The sequence below is a fragment of the Protopterus annectens genome, chromosome 4.part1, assembly GCF_019279795.1.
Source record: "Protopterus annectens isolate FY-2018-M chromosome 4.part1, PAN1.0, whole genome shotgun sequence".
Taxonomy (NCBI): domain Eukaryota; kingdom Metazoa; phylum Chordata; order Ceratodontiformes; family Protopteridae; genus Protopterus; species Protopterus annectens.
Window position 1 is genome coordinate 998,487,068 of NC_056734.1, and position 23,394 is coordinate 998,510,461.

Here is a 23,394-nt window from a genome sequence, read left to right on the forward strand (position 1 = left end):
CATGCCATCTCTTGTAAAGCATCATGGTCTGTTGACCATGTCATCCCAGGAAGACAGATACTGGGTCCTTTTAGAATGGCACCAGAAGCTTAGCCAATTGTTGAAGTCAATCTTTTTGTCCTTGTACTGCGGCATCATTCTGGGTGATGGCAGAATGGTACTCAGGGCTGGGGTCATACTGCCTGGGCTAGAAGATCAGAGAGCTCCTCCATGTCTCTTTTCATGTAGTCCAGGGAGGTATGTCTCAGGTCTTTCACACCAACATGGACAATGACAAAGTCATATTTGTACTTGTTGTGGAGTGACCTGCGTGCGTGGGTTTTGTGGCGGATCCTGGCACCCGACAGGCAGCTGACAGTAACCTTCTCCTTGTTTAGCCTGGTGAGTGGGACGTCAGTGTGCCTGAGTATAGAGTCACCTGTGACTAGTGTGTTGGGTACATTGTTTTGCCTCATTGGCTGTGGTTGATTGGCACACTGAGTCTGCGGGCTGTGTGTCATTTGGGTTGTGTTGGGGAGTGGAGGTTGCTTGCATTTTTTGCTTTAGAGATCTCTGTTGCTTGAGCAGATTATTACTTGAAAGCCTCTGTGAATGTTTTTGTGTTTCTGTGTGTGGATTTTGGTGGTGTAGATTTAGTGAGACTATGTGATGAGTTTGGTGTGGTGCAAGTGTTTACCTTCACCTCTTGACTGTCAAGTTCAGTCTTGATTGGAAAGAGCTTTACCTCCAGTTTGGCTAGATAAGTGCATCTCTCACAGGTTGTAGTGTTGAGTGGTAGGAGGAGAGGGTTGTCTGTATATAGGAGGCAATTTCTACATTGCCCCAAGATGCCTATATTCATCAGATAGACAGGAGAGAACACTGGGAGCTGACCCTTGGACATGCCTGAATAAAAAGCGATTTCCTCTAGATAAGTGAGGAAAGTGAGTACAAGAGCTGTTTTTCTCTAAGCAAGTGAGGAAAGTAAGTACCAAAACTATTTTCCTCTAGGTAATGAGGGAGGTTGAGTGCTGTAGTAATTGGGTTATGTAGTGCTTACAAGTTCTGAACAAGTGCTGATCACGAATAAGCAAATTCAAGTGCTAAAACTAAGAATCTGTGTCTGGACTAAACTAGTTACAGGAAAGGGGGGAAACAAGTGCAAATGCGGGCTTTTAAATCAGAAAGTTGAGAGAGATGGAAAAACTGCCCAAACGACCAATAACTGCAATTTGCTGGCCAGAACCACTCCTTATGTGGTATACTGGTTACCTAGTGCTTACCACTCCCACTGATAAGCTAGAAGGCTTCCCTCCAGAAAGCTGGGAGGGCTCAGAAGCTTACATACAGTCCTGGATACAGCAAATCTGAATCTGGACTACACTAGTTACCGGAAGGTTTTTAGTTTGCCGGTGGTCTTCATCTCCCAACATCAGACTCTAGTTCAAGTCGGGGTAGTCCTGATTCTTCTAGTCATCTTCTGTGTTTTTTCTGTTTGTTAGGCATTTTACTTTGGAGCACTGGAAAAGGTTTCACTGGCAAAATCTGAGCTTTATTGCCAGAAAAATGAAAAGCAGAGTCCCCTTCCCTTTGTTGGGTAGATTTTTTTTTTTTAATTTCCTCCTTAACATGCTCTGCTTCCAAAAATGTCTCTTATTCTCCAGGAAAAATATTCTGAAGAGAACTGGATACAGCAGCTTGAGTCTGGCACCTGCATTTCAGCATGTCCTGATTGCTGGGATAAATTTGCTTCTCCTCTTTCTGGTGTACAGTGAATAATTTTCCACAAACAATGTGTTTTTTAATACTTTTCCCTTATGGCACAGTTTTGTTAGGATTGATTCTTTCTACTGGAATGACTGCATCTGTAGTAATACAGGTTTTGACTACTTTCATATGGCCAGGTTTGGAGCATACATTTGATAATTTGATGTGCCCTTTCAGTTAACATATCCTGTTGTGGAATACCAGTCTAGTTGCTTATTGTGATTTCAAAAAATAGTAGAGTTTGTTCCTTCAAGTTTCTCTGGTACAGCAGAAAATCAAGTTTTCTCTGGGTGCTCTGTCTTCTAACTATTCCTTTTTTGAAACCACTCTTCTTGAAGTTTCATACTCATCCAGCCTTTTTTTTTTTTTTTTTTCTTCATTTCATACTTTATTAGTTCATCTGAATAGCCAGATAAAACTTCTTGTATTTTTTTCGAGACTTTGATTTGTTTTAATCACGTCTGAGTACACTGTTTATTCTTGACTTTGATTTGTTTTAATCACGTCTGAGTACACTGTTTATTCTTTTTGTTTAAATTAACTGGAAGCCATCTTGTGTATCAAAGCTGAATTGTGCGCTGTTTTGCAGAACAGCTGCAGGGTTCTTCCCAGTCAGTGTGTTTTCTTTCCAGCTCCTCTGGTTGAATTTTCTTTCAGGTTCTCTAAATTTCTTCTTTGCTGACATCCAGGCTTTGTACTTAACTAGCCAGTAACTCAATTTTACTCAAGATGGCAATATCACTAGCTCTGCTGGCTTTCCTTTTTCACACTTTGAGTCCCTGATACATTTCCAGTTAATTTGTGTGACCCTTTGCTTTCAGTCCTTCATTTTCCTTGTTGCAAAGATCAACATATCCTGTTTAACGCTTGCTCCGTTCTTCTCCCAAATATGTTTATTTAACTCTTAAGTGACCTTCATAACTGTTCTGATAAAATTGTCTGACCTGTATAAGACTAAAGAGACAAAAAAATTCACTGTTTATATCCATAATCAATGGCTTCCAGTTTAACTTTTTATATTATTTTCCATTTAGCTTCCTGCATACCCTTTTAATACTTACTTGTAATTCTCATTTTATTTCTGTTGCTGAATCAGTTTATGCATGGGTGTATAGTTTGCTACTGTAGGCTTTGCGTTCTCTGTTTTTGTTTTTTTTTTGTAATTCAGCAAATTCTTCCATAATGCCAATAAATCTAGAGAAAGGTGCATCCAGTAGAGTTGTGTCTTTCGGCTTTTCCCGGTTATGGGTCGCCACAGCGGAGCTCCGGTCCGCTAATGATTGGTAGTTGATTTTTACATGCCAAGTTACCAGCCCTGACGCACAACCTTCAACGAAGGTACGCCCATTCATGCATGTCTCCATGCAGAAGATGCTCTAACTGAGAATTGAACTGGACAGCACCTTACTGTAAGGCGACAACACTACCGTAATTTTTGCAAATAAGACTAACTTTTCTTGCTACGACATAATTTGTATTCTTGAATTTAATCCCTTATTTTCTTTTTTCTTACAACTATATAAACACAAAACAAAGTAATGAACTGGAAAGAATATATCCCTGCCTGGTTTCTTCAGCCCAGGCACATTGGTATGCTTCCCAAGATTCTCCTAAAAACAGTTAAATCAGAATCTGGGGGGGGGGTCAGCTTTCCCTGTAGGGAAATTGTACTTTGCAGAAGTAATTGTTAAAATGTGAGCATAAGGAGATCTCTGAATCTCTACAGAGGTATTGCAGGTAGGCATTCCAAACGGGTAGCAATCTTTCTCCAGTTATTGAGGCTTGGAGGATACTTTTGATGTAGCCATTTCTTCCCTTGATGGCCACATTTCTTGCTCTTAGAAAATCAGGCAAATTTTATAAATTCCTCAAGTCACATAGATACCATTTCAGCAATCCCTGACCTGATTCTTAAGTTATTTTTTATCTTACAGCATTAAAACATCTTTCTGTTTTTAATCCTCCTGACCAGGATGGTAGCGCCTTTGACAGATTAGGAAAGAAAGTTTATACCTCTTCTACTATGGTATTCAGAACTGTTAATTCTTATTCTTGTTTGGCTAAATCCCTTTTAGCATCTTTTGCTGACCTGAAAAAGGCTGTAGATGGCTTAACTACTTCAAAAGCTAAATCCTCTACATGCTTTCCTCTGTCAGTCGATCTACTAAACACTCCTTTAGATGCTCTTATAATGTTGCTAATGTAGTATCTGAATTGGATCATCTGTACATAGGTCTTCATGGTTACCTGAATATGTCAAAACTGCGGTTCTTAATGTCCCTCTGAATAAAATTCTGTTTGGCACCACGTTTGCAGATGTTCTAAAAGGGTTTGACGAAAGAGGGAAATTTTAATTTCAGGGTGTAAAACCAATCTTTCAGTCCCATATGCTAGTTCCATGCCAGAGCCTTTTGGTTATACCACAATTCAAACAAACTCAACAAAAGTAGGGGAAGCAAACCATTAAGAAGCAGTGGCAGGGCATTTCCAAGAAAAAGGGAAGAACTCTTCCAGCCCAGTTTCAATCAGAAATGACTGACTGTGCCACCCTTCCTTCCCAACGCGAGAGTCTTCTGAACCTTACAAAGAAGGCTTCTGTTCATCTGCCACTGTGGCTCTAGGTTATAACAGATTAATGGGTATTGGAAATCATTCAGAACCTGTACAGATGGGGAATGGGATTATTTTCCCTCCCATACTAGGAATGCCATCCCATGCCCAAAACCCAACCCACATTTCTTCCCATCACAGCTCCAATGCTTTCTTAGGGAGTAGTAGAACCTTTACCAGAAAATTAAAAGAGAAGGATTTTATTTAAGGGTGTTTTCTGGTGCCCAAGAAAGAGGGGAACCTAAAGAGCTGTTTTGGACCTGTTTTTTTGTAGAGACTCATGTCAAGGTCCTGAAGTTCAAAATGTTTTATATACAGTTTTTTTTCTTCTGATTCCTCCTCTTATGTTCTTAATGGCTTTGGATCTTACCGCAGTATACCCATTCATGTATTCACAACATGTCTAGCACCAGTGGTTGCTTTTCACAGGATACAGGCCATTCACATCTTTCGACACAAGAACACTCGTCGATTTTCCTACTTGCCTTCTAGAAGTTTATTGCCTTTATCCCTGTTACAGGGAGGGCATCAGGGAGAGAGTCTCCAAGATCTGCTAGCTGAAGTGATTCATCTGGTCGAATCCTATGTATTCTCTCTTTCCATACTTGGGACTTTTGCCCTATTTTGCAGACTGCTTTCAAATCGTTAGGAATATCTCCTGTTTGTCAGAAATTTACTTCAGAACTTAGATTTTTGATCATTCTGGGAAAAAATTGTTTCCTTCGCCTAAAATAACTTTTCTAGGTTGCCTGATAGATTTGTCTCAACTGTACATTTGTGGCATGAATTTTTCAGTGTTTGATCACTAGAGTAAACCAAAGTGCACACATCTAGTTGCATTGTTTTCAAGAACTCGCCACCAGTGTTGTATTTCTCAGACTTCGTTCTACCATAGCCCCACTTTTTGTAACCATGTATATGTAATGCTGTGGTGAAGTAATGTTAACCCCCATCACTCGTATTGCAGTATGTTGTTAAATATCTATTAGTCTCGTATGATCTTTTGCCTGTAAAGATATGCTAGTCTATATTTTGCCAAGAGTTTCACTAGTGTGTCTTAATCCCTTGATTTTTGTTTTGCCCAGAATTAAAATTAAAATAGTTTTACTGACCTGTAGTAATCTTTGTTTCACAAGATCTTCCTTTTTTTTTTTCCTCTTGTCGCTAGGGTCTCTCTATCCCTAGGTCAGATTCTTATTTATATCTTTTTCACCCTATAATACTGCATTGTTGTGTACATATATTTTTGTTTCAGTCTGAAAACAAATGTTAATTCTTGCCAAATGCCTCCCCAGTCCTGCAAGATAAGAACTATCCATTGTCCTTGCCCTTCCATCCAGGTAATGAAGTGGATGTAAAGAACACAGAATAGAAAAAACTTGGTAAAAATGGAAAAATACGAAGGACTAGACAACATAAGTCGCAGTTTTGATTGTTGTGGGATATTGTTTATTTACATTTAAACTTACTGGGAAGTGTGATCTGTCTAATAAGCAGTCGCTGAATTTGTTGGTCAAACCATGTTAAGTGAACTGATATCTAGTGGACCTTTATCTGTTACATGGATCACACAGAGGCGAGGTTAAATGCAGCGTGATGAGCAATTAAGAGTAGCCAGTTAACCCTCTGTTTATGGGAGGAAACAAGCCCTACCCATCGAGGGATCTAGTCATGTTAAAATAAGAAGAGCATGCATAGTAAACTTTATCTGGAAGTCAGGATTGAACCACCACCCCAGCAAAATGTTATGAAACAGATTTTGTAACCATGCATTGAGCAACCATGCTGCTGTGAGTGCTAGTGTTATCTACATGTGTTCTATTTTTTTTCCAGGTTGTGGTGCAAAGCTGTATTTTCTGGATACAAGCGTGGTCTCCGAAACCAGAGGGAGCATACTGCACTCTTAAAAATTGAAGGTGTTTATACACGTGCCGAAACAGATTTCTACTTGGGCAAGAAATGTGCATATGTCTATAAAGCTAAGAAGTAAGTACCGTTTCATGATTTTTTTCTTTTTAAATGGAAGGCTTAATTTTTTTTTTTAACAAGGCTCTTTGTTTTGCTGACTGCTTTTAGCAAAGATAACAGTAAAGCTTGTAGACTGTTAACAGGAGGTTTACACAGTCTGTTATCCTGCTAACTTTTAAGGTATGTCCCTGTGGTTTGACCCTGAAACTTCTTAGTGGGTAATAGAGGAGGATCCAGGGAACTTTTGACAAAGCACCCCTTCTCAGGAAAATGTTCCTGGCAGACCAGTTAAGCAGGACAGAGGCACACCCTCCTGAATGGGTGCAGGGGTGTATTAATGGATTAGTCCACAGGTGGAGTTGTAGTATCTGTTTCTCTAGAAAATAAAACCACTTGGAAAATATTGTAGCTGGACATAGAGGCCCGAGCAATGGACGCCTTCTCAGTAAACTAGTCAAATCTACGTCTCTAAGCCTTTCTGGGTGTTCCCTTCACCTTAGGGTAATACAGAAGACTAACACTTCAGAGAACATTCTTTTACCTCCCTTTTGGCCGAGACAGCACTGGTTCTTTCTCCTGTTGAGTCTGATATGGACATAGCTTATTCTACTCAGTGTGTGGACTCCTTAATCCAAAAATCCAGGGATCGTTTATGCATCCCATTCTGAAAACACTAAGGCTGACAGCTGAGATGGTCTATCTCGCATCCCTTTTCAACACATTTGCTGAGGACATGCTTTCTGTTTTAAGGGAGGCTGGGAAGCAACATATAAAGAAGCCATGCTGAGCAAATTGAAAACTATTGTCCCTTTGGTGCCAGAGAAGGGGTCAGGTCAGTCCTTTGTCCTAAAATGTAAGAGATCTTTTGACTCGCTTTTCAACACATTTGCTGAGGACATGCTTTCTGTTTTTAAGGGAGGCTGGGAAGCGACATATAAAGAAGCCATGCTGAGCAAATTGGAAACTATTTTCCCTTTGGTGCCAGAGAAGGGGTCAAGGGTCAGGTCAGTCCTTTGTCCTAAAATGTAAGAGATCTTTTGACTCCATGAAGGTGTGTGCATCTGCAGTCTTGGCTTTCTACCTTTGGTATCACAATTTATTCCCAACTACCAGTACAGTATTTTAAGGGAGTCTTGTATCTGAGGCCTCTCAAGAAGAACTTTTCATCAGGGGACCTCAGCTGTGGTACAGGTGCTGAATTTAACCCTTTCTGAGACTGTTGTTACTGCACTACTTGGGTACTCCGACCTGAGAATTTTTTGGGGGGTGGGTTTTGCATCTGCCAGAAGCATATGAAAACTGGGGATCCTCATTTGCAAACAAACTTAGTCCATAAGGATGGGATAGCACTCCACACCCGTTTTCCATTTGTGCTCAGAGTGGTGGCAGAACTCTCCCTAAAAAACAGGCCATTAACCTCACTGCTTTCTGTGCTGTTTCACAGAACAAGAAGGAAACCATCTAGCCTACCTTGAATTTACATAAGCAACTGAGATTTTAATCGAAAGAACTAAAGCGAAAAGAAAATAGAATTTGTATATGGTAGTGAGAACAACCATCTGTAGTGGCTTGGTTATGGGGCCTCTCCTTTTCAACGTCTACTTCTGTAAAGTCAAGGCCAGTATCAGTGGCTTCTGGTACAGTCATAGAATCCCTCAACGACATAAATACCCTCAAATTACTGGTGCCAGAGCCACAGTCTGAAACTCAATGCCAAGAAATGCACAATAGTATCCTTTAGGAAGATGGCTACCTCTGAAAACTACTACATTTATCATACACCCCTAAGAGTAGCCCAGGTGATCAGGGATTTGGGAACATATGTAGATAATAACCTGACTTTTGATCGTGTAGATGGTCTTAAGGAAATCCATTTTAAGTTGCATAAATTATAAGCAAGGGAATGGCATCTAGGTCAAAGGTGGTCATGCGAGTACAGCACTGCCTTCAGTATTTTCCTGATCAGGCATTTGCAACAACTGGATCATCCACATTGGTACCTCACAAAAAGAATACAGGGCGTAAATAACATGTCCTAAGCGAACTGCCTCAGCACCCTACTCCTGTCTCCTGCAGGCTGCTGAGAGGTGATGTATGCCTGACTTGCCAACCTTTTTCTGATCCCTCTCTGATGGATGTGTTGTACATCTGCAAAACAAATTTGCATCAGTTACCTGATCCAGGGATCTAAACTTCTACATAGACACTATGATCAGGCCTTCCCATTCCTGGGAAGCAGAGTTCTTCCCTAGTCGAATTCAAGAGTAACTTGGACCAGTGGAAGGGGAATCTGAAATGTATCCCTGGTCTGGCACCTGTGTCTGCTAGAGGCAGTTTGTAAGTGCTTGACCACCCATGCCCAAGCCTACATATACCCCTTATTGTAATCCTGCAGTGTTATAACTTGTCTGATACATTTGGGGAGTGTGGTTAGACATAAAAGGGTTAATCACACTGGGGGGGGGGGTGCTGTCATCTCTGGATGACTGGCTTTTACAGTATCATCTATTCTTTCCATTCCAAGATTGTATCAGGGTGTGAGACAGCTGCAGCAGTCACCACTGCCCTCATTTGAGAGTGGAGGATCAGCATCCAAGTCATTATGGAAGACGGCTACCTGATCATCTATGTCTGCCTTTTCCAAGCTGGGGGGATTCCAGAGTGTTGCCATTATTGCAACAGTGAGCAGTGTGATGAGCATTTATAGATTTTAATCTACCTAAAGAACTTCCAAGTGTTGAAGCCTCAGAAATAACTGGCTGAAAGCCACTTTTGGTGAAACTTTCTTGCATGGGGTGCCTCCCTCTGCAACTCCAACAGAAGAACAATCCTTCCCCAAATACGTCTATGCCATCTCCGCATTTGCATAGCATTGGGGGTAGAGGATGAACTCTACTGGCACTGGAGATGCTTTTTAGTGAATGTACTTTGCATTGACATGCACTGAAATAGTGGTTAGGCAACTATCAGGCTCTTGAACATAATGCTGCCGTGTTAAGTGTATGCCATAATGTGGATTTTAGAGTATGTTCCTCATGACAGTAATAGTTCTGTGCTCTGCACTTATCTTCTCTCCTGTCACTCTCTCATGTGGAGTTGGGTTAGGTACCCAGTCACTTGTCTCTTTGGCTTCCCCTGTCGTTAACTTTTACAAGGCCCCCACCACCACCCCTGGCTGCTGATATACTTTGAGAGGGAGCTTTGGAGCCTTTCTGTTTTGGTTATCATTGGAGGCCTGCGTTTTGAGCACAGCCCAGATCTTTGGAGCTGTCGGGGGGGGGGGTACTTTAATAATGAAGTAGACAGAACCCCACCCACTTGTCTGTTTTCCATGCAATGTCACAGTTTTGCTAATGTCTTTGGTGGGAGGAGGACGTAAAGCTTGTGGATGTCAGTCCTTCTGCAGCAGAAGTCTCAACTTGTGCAATGTATGTATGCTCTTTTGTCACAAAGTGTTTATTAAACACTTCATTTCGCATTGTGCAATTCTTGCCTTCCCTTAAACCTCACTCCTACCACTGAACATTATAATGCATGTATTGTTCCCACAAACTCCATTTATTTCTGTAATTTGCTCCTTTCCTAATCTAAAAATTACTTCATTCTCCCAGTATTTCTGAGTACTCTCTAGTGTAGTTTGGCCTACTGGGTCATCACACACTTAACCATTTTGTCATTTTCATCTCTCTCTCTTTCTTTCCCCATCACATTTCCAGCATTTGCTATTTACCTGAGGAAAAATACTTTAAACATCTACTCTGGCTATAAAGATACCTATGCAAACACTGCCAAGCAGAAATCCTAAACCACCTGGATCTTGTTGCATGTTTAGGAGCCGTACATGTGTCCTTCCATTGTTCCTTTGTAAATTGATTTTTCCAGTCTTTCTTCAAAGTCTTTTCTGACTTCCTGTGATAGATTTTGATTCCTGTAGTTGTCGTACAATATTTTATATGCCCTAGTAATTTATCCCTTTTTCAAAAAGGAGCTCATGTTCTCGATTCAACCAAAAACTCTACCGGATCAGGCTTCACTTGAGATTTCCCCTATTCCTTTCTCTTGACCTATACTTTATCAGTCCCTGATTAAGGAAGGCAGTTTCTAGCCTGTAGTCCAAATGTCTTCTTGGCCTCTTCCCATTCAGTTACCTTTATCTGTCTAGTTATGTGCTCTCAATGCATTGGTTACTTTGCCATTTTCTGCCAATGAATTCCAGCCCCTTTTTGCTTATTCTCTGTACCCTTCAATTCTCTCTTTTCTCCATTCTCACATTGACTTACTTCTTAGAATACTTTTTGCTAGTTATGAATACAATATTCTGTAAGGCTGTTGCTGTTCTCCTTAAGGATATGCATCCAAAGTTTAATTCTGTCATTTTGTGAATATTCCCCTACTTCATCCTCCCCTCCACTTTGAATTGTAGCTTTCTGCTTGTGTTGTGTATCTGAGCCGTAACTGTGCATCTGTAAAATATCCCTTCAAGTCAGGTAATCCTTCCAACAGAACAAGGTGGTTTAGGATCAGCTTATCCCACTTGACCCTTACCCTCTTCCCTCCTTAATTACTCCACAATGTCTGCCAAATATAAAACCAAAGGGACTTTAAAAGTATTTTTCATTGCTTGTGTCTTGCTGTACATGTCTATAGAGAAGAGCTTCCAGTTTCTCTGTTTTATGTCATCATTTGTTTAGTCTCTCACCACATATACTTAGCTGCCATAACAAAATCCTTTTTAACTCCTATTCCTAAATACTTCCGTTTATTGTCCCCCTATAAATATGGGCATCACTGAACCAGTTTGTTTGGGTACATAGTTTCTGCAATACTGAGCTGTTCTCTTTTGCTGTGATCAGGGGCAAAATATTGTTTGCAAATAAAGCCAAGTTTTCTTAATTATACGGATGATGTCCTTGAATTTCTGAGTCCCTTATTTTCTTTGCTAGTGGCATTAAATATAATGCAAAAAACAAAGGTAAAAGGGTACACACCTGTCTGGTCGAAAACAACTTATCAGAGAAAAACCCTCCCACTTTAATTCTTATTTCCTGCCTCTAATCTGTCATATAGCCTGCTAATTTCTCTTATTGTATCAGGGAGTGCAAATGCTTCCATTGCCCTACTCCTAAAACCCCCAGCTTACTCTGTCTAAATGCATTCTCTGCATCAATAACCCACCAACAACAGCTGTAGTTTCTTGCATTCTGCCTCCCTGTGGATCATTATTGTTTTAATGTTGTCAAATGTTTACCTCCCCTCCGCATAACCACATTAATCCATATCTATCAATTTTGGCAACGTCTTTATAGGTTCATACTAGGCTGTCTGCCCTAGGGCATTTATAAGCCTAGCCAGAGTGTGTTTGGCTTTCGCCACCCATTTAAAATTTATTTTGCTATGCCCTTTTTCGAGGTTAGTATACTGTGCCTCTGTCTAACAATGACACAGAAGTGATACCCGGGGTAAACCTACGATCTCCCATCCACTCATCAAGATTCCTCTTGAAGAGAGTCAATGAGGGACTCTGCCTAACCTGGACTGGGATTTTATTCCAGAGTGAAGGGAGCCTCTGGGTTATGAATCTGTCCCTCCAGCATGTCCTATTTATTTCAGTGCTGAGGTTCAAGTCTCTCGGCTAGCTCGATGGGATTTGGATTTTCTGAGGTGCAGCATGTCCATTAATTCGGGTTGGACATGGCTTTATACGTCAGGCACAGATCGCCTCTGAGCAGGCGGTATGCCACTGAGTAGAGCTGGAGTTTCTTTAACCGGGCAGCATATGGCATCTGTTTGAGCCCTTTGATCCTCTTGGTGAGGTACTTTTGGAGTCTTTCCAGTTGCTGCAGGTGTCTGGTAAGGTACATCCCAAAAGGGGCATTGTACTCAATTATGGGCCTGATGAGGGATGAGTAAAGAGGCACGATGACCTCCCTTGATCTAGATGTGAATCCCTTCATGATTAGGTGGGTTATATAAAATGTTTTTGTAACCACTTTGGCCACGTGGTTGTCAAATGAGAGATTGCTATCAACTTGGGTCCCCGGGTCCCTAATTACTTCTTCTGTACTGAATGGATTACCACCTATGTGGTAATTTGTGGGCACTTTGTTTTTGCCAAAGGGGGATGACTATACACTTTTTGGCGTTTAGCTTGAGGCCATGGCTCTGGCACCAGTTGTCCTGTTTCTATGAGGCCCTTTTGGAGGATGCTTGTGTCGGCTGGAGAGTGGATCATGGCGCCCAGTTTGCAGTCATCTGCGAACTTGGTCAGCCACAGTCCTTCCGTGTTGGCCTGTACCTCCGAGAAATATATACCGAACAAGAGGTCCAAGGACTGAGCCTTGTGGGACACCACTTGTAACTGGTTTGGAGTCTGACATGGCTCCAGCAATTCTAACCATGTGGGTTCTGTCCTTGAGCCAGTTTGCAACCCATCTAGTGACATAGGGGTTTATATTTAAGCTGGTGAGCTCATCTGTAATGCCCGAGTGGGGTATTGTATTGAAGGCTTTTGCGTGGTCCAGGTAGGCTGTGTGGACCACCTTCCCCTCGTCAATGGCCTTGGTGACTGTGTCAAAGAAATCGACCAGGTTTAAGAGGCAGGATCTGCCCTTAACAAAGCCGAACTGGGTAGGATCCAGTGTCTGTAGGTCCCCAATATCTTTATTTATGAGGTCCATGATGATCCTTTCCATAGCTTTGCAGACCAAGCTAGTCAGGCTTATGGGGCGATAGTTTCCAGGATACGTTGCCATTCTTTTAGCTGTTGTAGACTTATAATAATTGTAGTTTTAAAATTGAAATTGGTTTATGTGCAGCTGGAGTCTGATGGGTCACGGGCCATCAAAGCTTTCTTACAGCGTGTTGGTACTTCCCTCCTTTTAAAATGCTGATAAATAAAACTTTATAGATCTTTATCACTTTGGGTGGCCGTGGTGGTGCAGTGGTCAGCGTTGCCGCCTCACAGCAAGAGGTTCTCTGGTTCTATCCCCGCTGGGGTGCCTTCTGTGCGGAGTCTGCATGTCCTCTCTGTGGTCGCGTGGGTTTCCTCCGGGTGCTCTGGTTTCCTCCCACATCCCAAAGACATGCTATAGGTGGATTGGACACTCTAAATTGGCCCTAGATGCGAGTGCGTGCACCTTCTGTGGAAGGTTGGGCGCTGGGCTGGCAACTCAACACCGTATAAAACTCCACTGCCAATCATGAGCGGACAGGTGATCTGCTGTGTTGTCCCTAACCGGGAAAAGCCAAAAGAAGAATATCTTTATCACTTTCTTTTCTCCTAGCTTCCAGACATTGACAGGAGTATTATCTTTTTTGCTGGAGGCTTTCTGCTGATTTGAATATATTCCTCCATTTTATCTCTGTTATCTTAACACTTAATTTTTGAGACTCGCCTACCTGTAACCTTGGGATACACAAGTCTTGCATAACTATTTTAATTTGTATTTTTTTCTTGATTTCCACATCTCTGTGCTTTGGTTAAGTTTTCTGGTTACAGGCTTTCTTCTTTCTTTTGACTAAGACATCATGTTTTTTGATGTGGCGTTAAAAATAGATAACAGTATTTTAAACTCCTGCATATTATCTTGGTACACTGCAATTGTACTGCCTGATGTTCTGTGGGATTTCTTCCTTTATTCTGCAGTACTTTTAACTGTTGTTCAACCCTCTAAATGATTTTTTTCTTAATCATATCTCTGTTGTATTTCTGCCCGATTTTTTAAACTCCATTTTCATTCTATCCCACTCAATAGCTATAACTTCTGAAGAAATTTCTATCTTTTCCTAATAGTTCTCAAGTAAGTTCCTCTACCCATTACTTAAATTCCTCCCTTTAACTATGATAGGCAGGTGGTGAAGCGTCCAATGTCTCATTTTTTATTGGCAGGTGGTGATGCGTCCAATTTTTATTTCATTACCCTGCATTTTAGTTGCTAATGATGCATGATCTGAAATGGTTATTAGGTGTGTCGAAGTTTTCAATCAAATGCACACATTCCTGTGAAGTATAATTTCTGTTTAGTCTAACCCAGTTATTGTACCTTGGAGAATAATAATTACATTTTCTGAGTTCCTGCTACTGAATTCACATCTTCCATACTAATAGTTTCATAAATTTCTTCAGAAATTTTCTCTATTTATATCTCTCTTTATATTTTCCCTTGCAAGTCCCCAGATGCATCCTCACTTTTGCAAATACAATTCTAGTCTCCACCTATAAGTAATAATGTTAAGTTGTCATTCTCGCCTTCATTCTTGCTGGATGGGTTCGGAGCCGATCCTCGGCTCCGACTCGGCCTATAGTATAGCTCGAGAGCTATTTTTACCGGCTCGAGGCAGCCCTATATCGCACAATACCATGCGCTAACTCCCCATATCTCGTTTGCCACTTCGCTGCGAGGTAGTCTGTTTTTACCGGATCTGGTCAGTAAGTGCTTTTTTCATATATATATTCAGTCTCAGTAGTTTTTTTTCCAGTTACTTACCCTTCTTTGGGTCCCTTCTAACTGCCTTACCCTTTCGGTAGCCCTTTTTCCCCTTCTTTAGTTAGTTTTTTATCTTGGGCCTATGGGCTTTTCCTTAGTTTTCCCCCACCCCTTTCAGTGTGTGTGTGTGTGGGTTTTTAGTCAGTTCCCTTTAACTTTAAGTGTGTGTGTGTGTGTGTGTGGACTGACTGTGTTCCTTTTCATTTTTTGTCACGATGTCAAAGGACCCTAAGGTTTCGGGATTCAAGAAGTGTGACTCGTGCTGTCAGAAAATGTCTCTGACAGACGGTCACACTTCTTGTGTCTATTGCTTGGGGCCTTTACACCTGCAGGACTCTTGTTCCGTTTGTCACGGATTTAGTTCGAGTCCTGCAGGAAAGTCGTAACAAGCTCATCCTAAGGGGCTTGTTAAAGCCTGATGACTCCCCGTCCAAGTCTGGCTCGGGGAAGTTGTCAAAAACCGCCAAACCCTCGGCTCCAGCTTCTGAGCCGAGGGCTGGCATTATCGAGACGGCTCCAACCTCGGTTCCGTCTGGCTCCGAGGCGAGCAAAGTGGTTTCCGCTCCGAAATCATCATCGGAGCCGACCCCAGCACGCAAGCGCTCTAGGTCCCCTTCGCTAGAGTCCGTCAGATCGGCTCCGAGGTCCCCTCTCCTATCGGAGCGGAGTCATAGGGCTCATTCATAGAGGTCATCCAGGCTCTCCGACACGACATCGAGAGGGTGGTCAGTAGACTCATAAAGTCTCAGGCGCTGGCCCAAATGCTCCAGAGCCCATCTCACCAGACTGTGGCTCCTTCGATACAGCTATCCATTCCTCCTCCGACTCATCTCTCGAGTTCGGAGCCGATACTTCCTCCTTCGGCTCTGGTGTCGTCGGCTCCGACCTCTTCATTGGTTCCGTCCGTGGAGAGGTCCAGGCGCCGAGACTCCATTGTTGGCTCCGAGGGGGGCGAGTGGCATCGGACCCTTGTCCGACCCCGCTCTCCCTCTCGGAGCTTCGGCTTTGGTTAGTTCGGCCCCGACATCATTCTCGGAGCCTTCTCTGTCGGTTCCGGGGGGGGGGGCGGTTCCGGTCTCTTCGGAGCCGGGGCTACCTTTTGTATCTGATAGGGGAGCCTTTGAGGTGATGAGGAGTGTGCTGGACCCAGTGTCCACTTCAAGGTTAAGTTCTGCGGCTTCTCCCTCTGTAGTGCCTGTTACGGTCTCTGGCCATCCTCCTACACACGACGGCAGAGATCCAAAGCATAGGGTACCCACCTTGGGTGTCTCCTCCTCTTCCGAGGGCTCCCCTGAAGTTTCAGGGGAGCCCCCTAGGAAAAGAAAGTGCAAGAGGAAGCACATAGACTCCCCAGAGTCTGTCACGTCTGACACCGACTTGGATGAGTCGGAAGGTTCCCCCAGATCCCCCCTTTGATGATGTCTCCTTTTCAGACATCCTGGAGATCCTAAGACAGAGGGGAAATTGGTCCACTCTCAAACATTCCGAGGGCGAGTCGGTTTACCTTGACGCCTTTGGATCTCGCCCTTCCACCTCCTGGGTGTCTCCCCCTTTCGACCCACTAATGGAGGTAGTGGCTAGAAAGGCGTGGGCAGCTCCTGATTCAATGGAACCTACCCCTAGGAGGCCTTCTAAATTTATTTCTGCACCAGATGACAAATCCTTTCTCACCAAAGGTGTTTCAGTTGATGCTATGGTGGTAGCAGCAGCCACTAAGATGGAATTGGCTGATCCTTCTGTATCTGTTCATCCTCCTAACAGAGAGTCCAGGACCATGGACAGGTACGGCAAGTGGACCTTTGCTTCAGCGACCTTTTCTATGCGATCGCTGAACTATTTATGTCATTTCACCCGCCTTCAGAGAGACTTGCTCAAAGAGCTGGGTGAAACGGTACAGGATCCTTCTGCTGCGGGGTTTAAGGACACAATAAACTCTCAGCTGGCTACCCTGAACTCCATTGTTAACTCCTCCATGCGGCTTATCTCTTATGCAGTCGATGGAGCGAGTAGGGCTGCCGGCACAGGCGTTGCGTTGAGACGTCACGCTTGGATGCGACTCTAACTTTGCCGATCCCTTCAAGATGTCCTTCACCAACACCCCCTTTGACGGTTCGGAATGTTCGGACCTCAGGTGAAAAATACCCTCACCAGATGCGAGTAAGATGGTAAGACTCTCTCTGCCGTGGGAGTCCGTTTTTCCACGCCTTCTAGACCTTATCCTAAGGGACAGAAGGGAGGAAAGATGTGGTTCCGCAAACCTCAGGGAGGCGCGCCTGCCACACGTGGTGAATTTCCCACTAGAGGCAGAGGGGGAAATAATAACAGACGCTGCCTTAGGGGCAGAGGAGGTCCTCAGAACCAGGGCTCTAGGGAATCCTTTCCTGACCAACCCTTTCAGCATCCCTGAGAAGCTGCCAGACTGTCCGTCTTCGGAGGCAGTCAGGGGAATATTATCTCTGTACCCGGAAGCCTGGCAATCCCTCTCCCAAGACACATGGGTACAGAAAATCATATCCGAGGGTTACAAAATCCCTTTCACTTTCCCTCCGGTACAACCGCCAAAACCCCTACCAGACGTACCACCCGCACAAAGGGGTCAGGCTCAGCTAGAAATAAAAAAGCTGTTAGAAAAAAAGAGTCATCCAGGCAGTCCCAGCAGATCAGCTAGGATCCGGAATCTACTCCAGGTTCTTTTTGGTACCAAAAAAAGACAGGAGAATGGAGACCCATTTTGGACCTCAGCAGGTTAAACAACTCTGTACTAAAGACAAAATTTCGGATGATAACACTGCAGTCCATTCTACCCTTTTAGGGCAGAGACAACTGGATGTGCTCATTAGACCTCCAGGACGCGTACTACCATATAGAAATACACAGGCGCTCTAGGAGGTTTCTCCGCTTCCGGCTGGGAGTCAGTCATTTTCCGGCTGGGAGTCAGTCATTTTCAATTCGGGGCCCTGCCCTTTGGTCTCACCACAGCCCCCCGGGTGTTCACCAAATGTTTGGCAGTGGTCACGGCTCACCTGAGACAGAAAGGATTCCAGGTGATGTCCTTCAAGGATGCATCTGCAGTCCTAACATATGGGGTTGTCCTGCCTCAGGCAGCCCCTCGGTCGGCCGGATTCCAAAGTCTGGGTCTGGCCTCGGCTGATGTCGCACTTTACCCGACGTCATCGCTGCTGTGAATTGGGTATAAAGGCATCAGCCGACGCCATTTTCCTCAGTCTTTCTTGCCGCGCGGTGCCCGAAGTAGAAGCTGTTCGCAAGTGCCGGTCGGTCAGAACCAGAGATTACTACTACCGAAGACTTCTAAAAAGCTAAGTACCCCGTTGGGGACTCTTTCTTGCCTCAGCCGATGTCAGAAAAAGTAAATAACTGTTTAACTTGTGGGAAACAAATACCTCATAAGGATTTCCACTCTTACTGCCTTCCTTGCTTAGGCCCAGACCACGACGTATCAGCTTGTCTAGCCTGTGCATCCTTCAACCGACGGACACTTAGACGTCGGTCGGAGTTTGCAGAGGAGTTTTTTGGTCCCGCTTTTGCTTACAAAATGCCGTCGGAGACTCCGACTTCACAATTAGCTAAAAGCGTAGGAGAAGGACCGACACTTTCGCGGTCCGCGGTTTCGGCCGAAACCACGGTTAAGCCAACCGCGAGTGTCTCGGTTTCGGCTGAAACCGAGTCCTCGGTTCTTCCTTCGGCCGAAAGCTTGCCTCCTATAGCCGAGGCCTCACACAGCATGGCTGAATCCGCTACTGAAATTCCCCCTGCTGTAGCAGGCACCCAGGATTTATCAGATACTATTCCTTTAGACATATCTACTCCTGCACGTGGAGCTGCTAGGCCCCCTGCATCTATGTCTATCAAGGCTTTTTCTAGGGCTAAAACAGCTAAATCTTCTAAGGCCTTGCCTGCTAAAACCACCTCACACAGGCCTACCTCCAGTTCCCAAATGCTCAGCTTGGCTGAGGATCTCATTTCTTTGATCAGGGGATCCCAACCTCACCCAGACAGGGCCTCTCGACCCCCTCCAGAGAAGAGGCCTAGAGCAGAGCCCCCGGATCCTGTTTCTACAGACTATTCCTCGGATGATTCAGAAAACTCAGATCCTCCAGAAGGCCCATATTCTCCTTATGAGGATTCTGATGCAGAAGATTCCATTCCTTCTGCCTCTCCTCCTGAGGAATTCTCTTTTGGGGAAACCTTACATGCTATGAGAGAGCATTTTCAATGGCAGGGCCAGGATTTTTCAGATTCAAGGAAAAGGCTAAGGACCTTTTTACATTTACCACAGCATAGGCCTCTAGCCATTCCTCCAGTACTAACAGTTGTTGATGATGCTTATAATGATGCCTGTACTGCCCCTGACTCTCTTCCCCCGGCCCCTGCCAAGCCCAACAGATATTACAGGGTCCCGGACACACACTTTCACTTGTATAAGGCTCCTATTGCAGATCCTGAAACCATTTCACAGGGCCCCAAAGCTGTAGCAGCTGCCTCTGCCAAAAACCCCCTCCCCTCTGAAAGAGAATCTAGAGCATTAGAGAGATGGGGTAAAAAAGTTTATACTTCTGCTACTCTTTCGGCTAGGGTCTTAAACTGTCAATTCCACATGATTCAGTATCAGGAATTTTTGTTAGACCAGCTAAATAAAAAACTGTCCTCTCCTGAACCTATAGACCGTAAGTCCCTTCAGGATTTGGTACATAACACTCAGCAGGTCAGTAATCATTCCTTAAAATGCGGCTATGATGCACTGGAGGCTTCCTTTAGATCAGCTATGACTGGAACAGTGATTAGAAGGCATGCCTGGCTGAAAGAGCAATCATTACCAGACCATGTAAAGTCAAAGCTCCTAGATGCTCCCATGGAGAAACAAAGTTTGTTTGGCTCCCCTGCACAGCAAGTGCTAAAGAAGGTGGAAGAAAAAGCAAAATCTGTCCAAACAGTCAAGGATTTCTTACAGGTCCAGCCTCCGAGGTTTAGTAGAAATTGGCCTGCGAAGAATTGGTCCTTTCCAGACACCTCCAGAGCACAGAGAGGCAGAAATAGGCGCCCAAGAGGCAGAGGTCAGTCCAGAGGTGCCTACAGGGGACGTCAGTGGCAGCCTAACAACCAGAGAAGTACTGCCACGGATTCAGCTACGACCACTTCCACAGGACAGACACGATGACTTGACTCTGATACCGCCTACCAGGGAACAACTGCAAGCACCCTTAGGCGGAAAGCTTGCCTTATTTTCCGTAAACTATGGATTTTACAGACAATAGACAAAGACTACAGGTTTCACTTCCACACTTTACCAAAAAAGAGAGGAATGCCAAACCTACCACCAAACCAAAAAACAAACGCTCTAGGACAAATCAACCACCTACTAAGGATGAGAGCTATAGAAAAGGTACCGCCTATGGAACAAGGGCAAGGATTTTACTCCAGACTTTTCCTGGTACCAAGAAAAGAAAACCAATGGAGGCCTATTCTCGACCTGTCCGCTCTGAACACATATCTCATTGTTCCAAAATTCAAAATGCTGACCCTACAGCAACTTCTTCCCATGCTGGGCAAGGAGTCTTGGCTGGTGACTCTAGATCTCAAGGAGACATACCTGCACGTCCCTATACGACCAGATTGCAGAAGATACCTCGGATTTCTTGCAGGATCAGAGCATTATCAATTCTCAGCATTGCCCTTTGGCTTATCTACTGTGCCCAGAGTATTCACGAAATGCCTGGCATCAGTAATTGCTCATTGCAGGCTTCAGGGAATTCAAATTTATCCATACCTGGACGACTGCCTAATACAAGCGGACAACAAGACCAAATTAACAAAAGATTTGGAAAAGGTTATACAACTACTGCAGGCCCTGGGATACACAGTCAACATGAAAAAGTCAAGGCTGGTACCATCCCAAAAGATAACATTCTTGGGTGCAGAACTGGACACATCAAATCAAATGGCATTTCCACAGCAGAAAAGCAAAAGCAACTACCACTCTATTTCATGGCATTAACAACGCAGAACCAGCTTACAGCAAGGAAAGTCCTGCAAGCCCTGGGTTACATGGCATCCTGCATAATATTGATTCCACATGCCAGGCTACATATGAGGAAGTTGCAATGGTACCTAAGGAATGTATGGTCTCAACACAAGCACAGTCTAGAAGCCCAAATTCCAATAATTCCATGCCTGAAACAAGAATTCCTGTGGTGGGCTCAGGCCTGTCAGTTGAACAGAGGTCTGCCCTTCCACAAACCTCACCCAAGCCAGACTATCACCACGGACGCCTCAGACTTAGGCTGGGGGGCTCACATGGTGGACAAGTGTATACAAGGCCTATGGACACAAGACCAGCTGAACCTACACATAAATCAAAAAGAGATGGTGGCAGTGAAACAGGCACTTCAGACATTCAGACCTTTTCCTCAACAGGGTCATTTGCTGATAAGGACGGACAACACCACAGTCATGTGGTATATCAACAAACAAGGAGGCACACACTCATATCCTCTATGCCGGATGGCAATGGACCTGTGGAATGTGGCCCTGAACCACAACATTCAACTCCAGGCCAAATTTGTGCCAGGAAAAGAAAATTCACTAGCAGACACCTTAAGCAGAACTACCACGGATGCCCACGAATGGATGCTGCATCCAGACATCTTCAAAACCATTACAAAGAAATGGGGACTACCAGAAATAGACCTGTTCGCATCCCCGCACAACCACCAATTGAGGAAATTCTGCACAAGGACATACCACCCACTTGCTTGGAAGGTGGACTCCGTATCCTTCAGTTGGGAAAACCTGACAGCATATGCATTCCCACCTCTTCCTTTGATGCACAAAGTGCTACTGAAGATCAAAGAAGATCACCCAAGGATCATCCTGATAGCTCCAGACTGGCCGAGGCAGCATTGGTACCCGCTACTGAGGAGTATGTCTCGGACACACGCATGGCCTCTACCTCTAGTTCCTTTACTGCTAACACGGAACAACTACAAGATCCTACATCCAAACTTGAAAACACTACAGCTAGCTGCTTGGAATATTACATAAAGCAAAATAACCCAGATTTATCACAGAGGGTTAAAGACATTATCCTGGAGGCGCGCAGACCCTCCACAAGGAAGACTTATTCAGCCAAATGGAAAAGATACCTCATTTGGAGTGCAGCAAAAGGAGAAAATGTATCATTAGCAAACCTAGCTAACATCCTGGAATACTTAGCAGAGCTTTTCCACAATGGCCTTTCTTACTCCTCCATTAAGATTCATGCATCAGCAATTTTAGCAGAATACAACATGGATCCTCCAGTCTTCTCTCATCCTCTACTCAGGCAGTTTCTGAGAGGAATTAAAAATGTAAAGCCGCCAAGGAAGCCACCTTTGCCTACATGGGACCTTAACTTTGTACTGGAAAAGTTAACACTTCCCCCTTTTGAACCAGCAGCAACAGCAGAATTACAGTTCTTATCTTGGAAAACTGCTTTCCTGCTTGCAATCACTTCAGCAAGAAGGGTTTCTGAATTACAGGCATTAATGGCAGTACAGCCCTTCCTTATCTTCCATCAGGATAGAGTGTCCTTGAGAACTAATCCTACTTTTATGCCAAAAGTGGTCTCCAGGGTATCATTGAACCAAGCAATCCACCTACCAACATTCTTCCCCAACCCACAGAACAGGGGGGAAAGACTACTACATACCTTGGATGTGCACAGGTAATTGCGCTACTATCTGGACAGAACCAAGACCAGCAGAAAAACTGACCAGCTTCTGGTAGCATATGCAACAGGAATGGAAGGAAAAGCTATTTCAAAACAGACAATCTCAAAATGGATAGGAAATTGCATCAGATTTTGTTACTCTTTTCATGGAAAGACAACTTCAGAAAACATCAGACCTCACTCCACAAGGGCTACAGCCACTACTACGGCTTTCCTACGAGGAGTGGCTACCAAAGACATTTTAGAAGCTGCTACTTGGAGCTCCGTGCATACATTTGCCAAGCATTATAATCTACCTTTATACTCCAGATCCCGAGCAGGTTTTGCAACTGCTGTTTTGCAAGTGATCTTAACTACTCCATAATCTTCTTAGTGCCTCCTCCCCCAGTTTGGCTATGTTATTCTACCCATATGTTAGGACTGCAGATGCATCCTTGAAGGACATAGTACAGTTTTGTACCTACCATAAATGTAGATGTCCGAGAGGTATGCATCTGCAATCAGGATTACCCACCCTCCTTCCCCTCTGTGGTACTCCTAGGGTATTTGCCCATCTTGTAGCTAGCTGGGGGAATCTATTATGGTGTATTTGTTTATATGTATATACATGCTTATATTGTTTGCTCTCTACTGTTTGGAATCATTTGCATTTATCCAAATTTAGCCTTCCTAGAGGGCACCTGGCATCTGGGGCAAGAAACACTGAGGAAAATGGCGTCGGCTGATGCTTTTATACCCAATTCACAGCAGCTATGACATCGGGTGAAGTGCAACATCAGCCGAGGCCAGACCCAGACTTTGGAATCCGGCCGACCGAGGGGCTGCCTGAGGCAGGACAACCCCATATGTTAGGACTGC

The 23,394-nt window shown here is 44.0% G+C and overlaps 1 protein-coding gene across 2 annotated transcripts in view; it reads left to right on the forward strand.

Annotated features, from left to right (window-relative positions):
- The window catches only part of RPL35A (ribosomal protein L35a), a 97,020-nt gene that overhangs the window by 26,546 nt on the left and 47,080 nt on the right, over positions 1 to 23,394 (forward strand). For both annotated transcript variants that reach the window (XM_044070703.1, XM_044070704.1), the window contains one exon: positions 6,190 to 6,342. In XM_044070703.1, the coding sequence (XP_043926638.1) occupies positions 6,190 to 6,342 (153 nt within the window). The remainder of the gene's footprint in view (positions 1 to 6,189; positions 6,343 to 23,394) is intronic.